Source organism: Hippocampus bargibanti, linkage group LG15, assembly GCF_051943395.1.
Source record: "Hippocampus bargibanti isolate YZ-2025 linkage group LG15, ASM5194339v1, whole genome shotgun sequence".
In the NCBI taxonomy this organism is placed as follows: Eukaryota; Metazoa; Chordata; class Actinopteri; order Syngnathiformes; family Syngnathidae; genus Hippocampus; species Hippocampus bargibanti.
The window spans coordinates 3,233,806-3,241,633 of record NC_142748.1 but is presented as its reverse complement, the minus strand read 5'-3'; the positions used below and the strand labels follow the sequence as shown (position 1 = coordinate 3,241,633).

Sequence of the window (7,828 nt, the reverse complement as noted above, 5' to 3'; positions counted from 1 at the left end):
TTTACTGGGGAAAATCAACTTTTGTGTGATATGCTAATCGTTTGAGGAGCAGTCTTATGTATGTGGGTTAAGATAAGGATTAAAAAAAAAACGTCTGTTGTGCTTTTATTTCATTCTCGTCAATAGAGAATTTGGTAACTCGGTGTGATTGGAATTTCCATAATTACTGAGTTACAAAATGTTGCCTGTTTCTCTGAGCTTTGAGGGTGAAAATAAAAACTAACTACGCTAATGGATCAGAGGTGATCACTAGCAGCTCCCTCTGTGGCCTTCACGCTGACAAATTAACAAATTAGTGGGCAGCGAAAAAACCCCAGACCACACATGGCTCATCAAAACGTTTGGATTTTTGCAATCTAACATCTGCCACAAAAAAAGGCACTGACATTTCCTCGCGAATTGCCTTGAAAGCAACAAAACTGAAATCGATGCTTATTCATTGAATCAACAGTGCCACCAACTGGATGGATAACATTGTGTCTTGGTAATATGTTGTCTACATTGTTTTTTTTTAAATCCTCATAGCATTTACTCAATAACTTTATGTTGGGTAAAAAAGAAAAGTTGTGTTAACTTCATACTGTCTACTTGTTATCCAATTATACAACAGGTAATTGAACACCTAAAAAGCCACTGTCTGTAAGAAAGGAATATGTTGTACCTATGCGTTCCAAAAATAATATTTGACCGCCATTTTGCCAACAGTTTGGGTAAATATACTTGATATTAGACATTTTCCTTGAATGTTTATATTTTTCCTATTGAGTTAATAATTTCTTATTTTTTTGGACATTTCCTTGAATAATATTTATATTTTTCCCAATAATATTCCCTTTTTATTTTTCATTGATGCAATGCACATTAATTAACATCCTGTGACTGTAAAGTGTCCTTGAGTTTTGAAAGGCGCTTATAAATTGAATGTATTATTATTATTATTATTATCATCATCATCATCAGTATCACTATCAGTATCAGTATCACTATCAGTATCACTAACAGTATCACTATCAGTATCAAGTATCACTGTCACTGTCACTCTCACTGTCAGTGTTAGTATTAGTATCAATAATAATAAACAATGCAACAGTAAATGTGTCGGATTTAGCATAAATGCTAGTTTTCAGCCAAAGCAGGTTTCTACAAACGCACAGTGAGACACAGAGTTTTTTTATGACTTCCCTTCGTGTCACATTGGTGCAACACGGCTGATCCATGTAAACGGCAGCTTGGAATTGATCATATAACAGGATCCCAGGCAAGGGAAATTAAAATAGAGGAAAATGAAACAGATCAGCTGGGGTCAAGAAGCCCCGCTTCGGGGCTCAGGGGGCAACGCCCCCTGAAGCTGAAAAGATTTTACCATGTTAAGATACTTTAGATACAATTTTGTAAAAATGCATGAAAACATAGCAATGGTTTCTGTCTATTAGATGCTATAAACTGAAAGCTACACTCCTTTTTCACGTCTTTAATACTACATCCATAGTAACTAAGTTCATTGTTTTTTGTGTAGGATATCTGTCTTCCACTTTACAATGTGAAAAATGCAATGATGTTTAGCGCAAGTTTACTGGCGAACAGCGCGGTATCCTGTGACTGTAAAGTGTCCTTGAGAGTTTTGAAAGGTGCTTATAAATGAAATGTATTATTATTATGAGGGAGCTGCCATATTTGTTTTCTCGTTTCATCGTACGGAATTTTACTCCCGAGCGATCCCGATTGTCAACGGAAAAAAACGACATTGACCAAAACACACGAAAGCATGCTAACTAATGCTAACTAAGACTAATAAAGGCAAATCCAATCCAATGCCGACTCAAGCACTACCCATTCTGATCATCCTATCACTCTTCAAAACAAATGTTTTAGCGGTTGTATTCGGAACTAAAAGAACTTTTATATGAAAATAAAAAATATATATTTTTGGTAATTTTAAGCAGATTCTTTACTTACAGACAGTATAGGTGTTCAAAGTAGACAGGATGAACTTAGTACAACAATCAATTTTTTGGCGGAAAGAAAAAAGTGGAATTCCGCTAAATAGCGGACGTCTTGGATCCCTGATATAACTTCAACAGGTGACCAGAGCTCTTCATTCACAACGTCTTTAACTCCACTGTAAATCTGGCTAGTGATTTTTCAAACGCTCACCGACTGTCATGGACTCCGGCAGAGCAGATGTTGCTGGTGGTGTGCCGCTCAACGATGCAGACAGGACCAGTGAACTGGACTCCATACTGAAAACACATCAAATGTGTCCATGAGAGTCATCTTCGCACCATAACAGCAGCGTATATAGAGCAGAAGCTGATGCTTACTTCAAATATGGCCGCGATCTGAGGCTATCGCAGTCCCCCGCTGGCCCCGATGACTCAGACTGAGCAGGAAAGGCCGGCGAGTCCTCCACGGAGTTGACTGGAACATGATGGGAATTATTTTGTGTGTGTGTGTGTGTGTGTGTGTGTGTGTGTGGCTCGCTAAGGTTTTTCAAATTGCCACCCAGTGTTACATTGACAAAGTCTATCGAGTCTTTTCATGACACCCGTTGAGCCACATTAAAGAACGCAGCGGGCAGACGCCCAGTTTGAGACAAATGTACAAAAACTTGACATTTTCAAAAATCTTGTCGAAAGTCTCCTCAGAAGAGTGAAAGCAAGTAATTTTGAGTACAATACCTGGGTGTGGGGTGGCGGCGTTGAGGGGGATGAGGATGTCCGAGCTGCTGTGTTCCATCAATACCTGCACGGGGCTCCACGTGGATACACTGGACAGACTTCCCACCGCCGTCCTACAACAATTTCATAACGCATTCAAGCTGGGCGGGGGTGACCTTTGCATCCTACTCGCCTCACAAGTTACGTGGTGACATTTGAACTTTGAAGGTGGTATGTATTCAATTTCTTTTTGAGTGACAAATAAATCAATAAAATAGTCGCGCACCATTGTGGATGAGCGGTTTGCATTTCAATACTGACGTTTTGCATCGAATATCAGCCTATTTAGTTTAGGTTCATTGAATTTATATGTGAGTGGTTGTCGTAATATTTTCCGTCATCTAGACGTGTCAAACTCAAGGCCTGGGGGCCAGATTTGGCCCGCCATGTTATTGTAGTTGGCCCCGTAAAAGTGAATGAAAACATGTCAACTTCCGCGATTGAGGCTTTCAATTCCTCATGTGTCATAAATAAGAGATATTATTAATATTTTCTGGAGAGCAAACCCCTTTATTACACTCAACCACTGTTCTTGACCCTTGAAAATGGTTTAATTTTGGACTTTTTTTAACTCACTGGTCATTGCTTCTCTCGTCATCTTGGATTTGTGTTCTGCGTTTGAATTTCTCCTCCTCTTCCTCTTCTTCGTCGTCCTCGTCATCATTGTCGATACTTTTTCTATCCGTCAAAGGAGGCGTCGGCACGGGGGTTGTACGACAGTGATGGGGTGACCCCACCCAAGTCAGTGTGGCGCTGCCGTCCAGTCCGTTGTGAGAAGGTGACGGATCCAACAATGGCGCCATGAGATCAATCCCATCCTCCACGCTACTTGGAACGGGATCGGCCGGCCTCTTGCTCATTCCACCGGTTTTGGGGAAGTCGTCCTCGCCGTCTTCCTCGTCCTCAGCCCCTCCGTCCAGATCGTCGTCAAAGGAAATGATGTTGGTGATTTTCTTTTTCCTACGTCGCTCTTTTCTCAGCCCGGAATCTGTGAGTTAAGTGAAATCGCTTTTAATCTGACACAGAAGAACAATTCAAAACTTAAAAACACACATTCCAAACACTTCTGAGTCTTAATCTCTTGTGGACCTCTATTTTAAACCACACTGTTAAAATTTGAAGCGTCGCTCGAGCTGCTAAATAGAACACGCGGAGGAGGAAATGGTGTCGCGGCCGGGCCTGGCGTAATGGAACAGGGCAGACGGCTAAATGAGGTCAAACACAAAGTTCTGGAAGGTTTTGACGCTTCATTGGGGAGTTCACTAACCGCTGCGCCGTTTGGAGATTGAGAGGTCGGCAAATGAATGTCAAGACGGCAAGTCACATGCGAGCAGCCGCATGAATAGAGTGGGGTGAAACTGTCACTTTTTGGATTCAGTTTGGCAAATAAATGACAATGTTCTTACTGGATCGTGTAAAGCAGGGATTTTAAACTATTGTTTTGCTGCGGGAATTTACACACATGACACACATCTCCACATATTACATCTAGAGCGCACAAATTAATGATTTACTAGTTTTCAAATGTGAAGTCAAGAATATTGACTGTTATTGTGGGACAATTTGAAATGTTGGTTCGGACTTTAGCAAGCATCATGACAATTCACAAGTACGATTTCCTTTCACGGGCCGAAAATAAATGATGTGGTGGGCCAGGTTTGGCCCCCGGGCCTTGACTTTAACACCTGAGATGAAAAAGGCTTCATTGTCGAATTAGAGTGAAATCTAATGAAAGCATTTTGTTCAAATGATGAGGAAAAAAAATGAATGGTGTATTTTCAAACTGTTTTCCATATACAGTAAAGTCTTGTTATATCGATATCGGATATATCGATAGTCCCGGTTATATCGACACTATTTCTATGCACGCACGGAGAAAATTACATGCAAACAGGGTTGGATATATCGATAGTCCTGGTTATATCGATATTTTTTCGGACTCCCTTGAATATCGATATAACGAGACTTTACTGTACATATAAGGCGCACTGGACTACAAGACGCACTTTCAATGAATGAAGAAAATTTTCCAAATAGAATATGTCAATATACAGTAAAGTCTCGTTATATCGATATTCAAGGGAGTCCGAAAAAATATCGATATAACCGGGACTATCGATATATCCGACCCTGTTTGCATGTAATTTTCTCCGTGCGTGCATAGAAATAGTATCGATATAACCGGGACTATCGATATATCCGATATCGATATAACGAGACTTTACTGTATATATTTTTTCGAAATACAAGGCACACCTCAGAATAAGGCGCTACACAGTAGAGGCTGGGGTTACGCACGACTTCTACAGGGAGAAATTGAGACAGTGGCCGCTGACAATAATTGTGAGACCTGTTGTGGCTCAATATGACTTCACATATTAGGCACACTGGCTTATAAGGCGCAGGGTCATCTTTTTAAGTAAAATGAAGGCTTTTGGGTGCGCCTTATATATCAGAAAGTAAAGCAGATAAACTTTTCTAGAGTGCCATATATCCAAACTCCGCGTGAAACCTACCAGCAGAGGTGCTACGCGGCAGGACAGGTAGTGGATCCGATGCGCAATCCACCCTCGGGCAGAACCCTGGCACCACGGCGGTGGCGGTGCTGATCTCACGAAGTAGGCTGCTGACCCCTTGTGTCGACTCCTTCCACAAACTGCCGATGCCTTGAGTGGACTCCTTGAGGAGGTGCGTCATGGTGGACGCCCCGCCCCTTGTCGGCCCTCCATTCAGGTCGCTGTTGTCAATGTTGATGGCGAAGAAAATGGAGTTCAAACCTGTCGAAAGGCGGAAAGAAAGTCATTCTGACTGAGTGTAATTGTGAAGTCAACTTCCTTAAAAGTACATGAAAGCGGTTTAGCGGAAAAATGCCGTAGTATCAGTGAATGCAACATTGTATTCATATTTTTAAGTTTGTCCGAAGCTAGTTGGTGCTGAACAATAGTTCAAAGGGGAAGAAGAAAATGATGCATTCACAGTCTCTTATCAACCAGTAAAAGTGAAAGTCAACTACTTCCCTTCATCGCTGAACGTTAGTATTGAATGATATAATGTTTTGGTGTCACATGGGGATGGATGCATTAAATGTTGCCTTTCAATTCTTTTGTCTCATTACCTCCACATATTGCATACATAACACACAATAAATGAATGAATCTAAAGTCAAGAATAATGACTGTGATTGTGGTTCACATACGACAATTTGAAATTTCAGTTCGGACATTAGCAAGGATCTTGGCACTTGACATGCTTTCACGGGCCGAATAAAATGATGCGTCAGGCCAGATTTGGCCCCCGGGCCTTGACTTTGCCACCTGTGCTATAAAGGGGTTTGTTGTTTTTATCAATACAGTTCTGTCGTGTAAAATTAGGCTGGTCTTGTTTCTCTTACTTCCTTAATTCCACTTGCTAGAAAGTGTCCTTCAGTGTGCAGAGTGCATTAAGTCTTTCAAGGAGAGCGGTCACTATAGTGGACAGCTACTCGTGTTATCAGGTTACAGGATGCATGAAAGGTTTAAAAGCTTATGACGGTGGGAAATAAACAGTACATTTAAGAAGAACACGCTCTCTCCCAATGTTATTGTATTTTTTTACGCAAGGGTCTAATGTTCACAATAATAGGAACACATCCATAGCCTACTGTATTCGTTTTTTTTTTTTGTTTTTGTTTTTTTGGGGGGGCACATAATAGCAACTGTAACTAGTAATTTCAACCAGCCAAGATATAGGATGTGTAAAGTATAATATAATATCCAATTAACTCATTCACTGCCATTCACAAATTTATTTGGAAATTGATAATATGACAGAGCGCCATTGTCGAATGTATTCGATTTTTTTTTTATGCTTGGGTACCAATAAAGCGCTGGCCATGGCCTCTGGAAATATTTTTTCTTTTCCACAAGGAGGCAGCATTTCCCTTTTTTCCATTTTCGTACTTCAACTGTTGGTAAAGCGCTATATAAACCAATATGCATGTATTGCTTTGTATAGTATTTTGGACAGCGACCCCTATTTCAAGCTCATATAACTCCAGATCCATATCATTTAGGAATTAACTTTTTTTTCAGAGGAAAGAAAATAATCTAAGGTTTCTAACGCTGTATTGAATGTTTATGTAGTCCTAAAACTCAATATTCTAAGGGTCCTGGAATTCGATTGACAATGACAAAAACCCTGGCAATGGAATGGACACATTGTTGCACATATCCGGCAGTGAATGAGTTAAGAGACACAAATGGATAGGTGAGTGCAAATGCAGTCTTCAAACTCACCTGCAGCCATGGTGGGCAGCATACTGGCTCTCTCTTCATCAAGCATGAAAGCCCAGTCTTCATAGTAAATGCTTTAAAAAAAATGGGAAAGTTAATTCAATGGATTGCATTAAAATGGACGCACATTAATGTCCTCTGTTTATTGCCAAACCTACTTGGGACACAGTTGATGGCATTTTCATCAAAACAAAAAAATATATATAATAAATACAGAGGCTCCAATAAAGCACAAAGGGACAGCGCACTAACCCGAGGCGCGGTCGTTCTGCGAGCAAGGTGTGCAGGTAGCGCTCTAACGAATGCTCATTAAGAGCACAGCGCATCCAAGCCCGACCCCGGCCAAGTTCCGACGAGATGTGACGGAGAGAGTAGAAGCGTTGCAGCTCATGCCGGTTGAGATGCTCCTTCACGTAACACCAGAATGTGAACTCTGCAAAGGGGTGGAGGCGTCATTAGGACTGGTCGAATCGCAAAAGTCTTCAATAAAGTGATTATAGTAATGGACTACGCAAGCAAAAAAATAATACATAAAACGTAGAAATAAGAATTAGCGAACGCCAGCTAACTTAAGATGTATTCTATAACTTATTTTAATACATCAAAGTGATTTCAAAAGCAACTCATTTGCACATTATTAGCATTAGAGCTCCAGGACAATTGTAAAATTAATGTCGACGATGGTTTGGCTTTCATTAGACTGCCTCAAAGCCGCAAGTTCAAACAAAGGAGGACATTAAAAGCGTGAATAGTCGCGGGGAAGTATTACAGTTCCTCATCATAGAGCGACATGAGTAAATCTGTGAATATTTAACCCGCATGACACTTGAACAGCTGATT

The 7,828-nt window shown here is 40.7% G+C and overlaps 1 protein-coding gene across 4 annotated transcripts in view; it reads right to left on the bottom strand.

Moving 5' to 3' along the window:
- The window catches only part of snx29 (sorting nexin 29), a 212,765-nt gene that overhangs the window by 199,700 nt on the left and 5,237 nt on the right, over nucleotides 1–7,828 (bottom strand). For all 4 annotated transcript variants that reach the window (XM_089016086.1, XM_089016085.1, XM_089016087.1 and 1 more), the window contains exons 5-11: nucleotides 7,241–7,421; nucleotides 6,992–7,062; nucleotides 5,234–5,494; nucleotides 3,294–3,705; nucleotides 2,679–2,791; nucleotides 2,322–2,418; nucleotides 2,155–2,240 (exon numbers count right to left, since the gene is read on the bottom strand). In XM_089016086.1, the coding sequence (XP_088872212.1) occupies nucleotides 2,155–2,240; nucleotides 2,322–2,418; nucleotides 2,679–2,791; nucleotides 3,294–3,705; nucleotides 5,234–5,494; nucleotides 6,992–7,062; nucleotides 7,241–7,421 (1,221 nt within the window). The remainder of the gene's footprint in view (nucleotides 1–2,154; nucleotides 2,241–2,321; nucleotides 2,419–2,678; nucleotides 2,792–3,293; nucleotides 3,706–5,233; nucleotides 5,495–6,991; nucleotides 7,063–7,240; nucleotides 7,422–7,828) is intronic.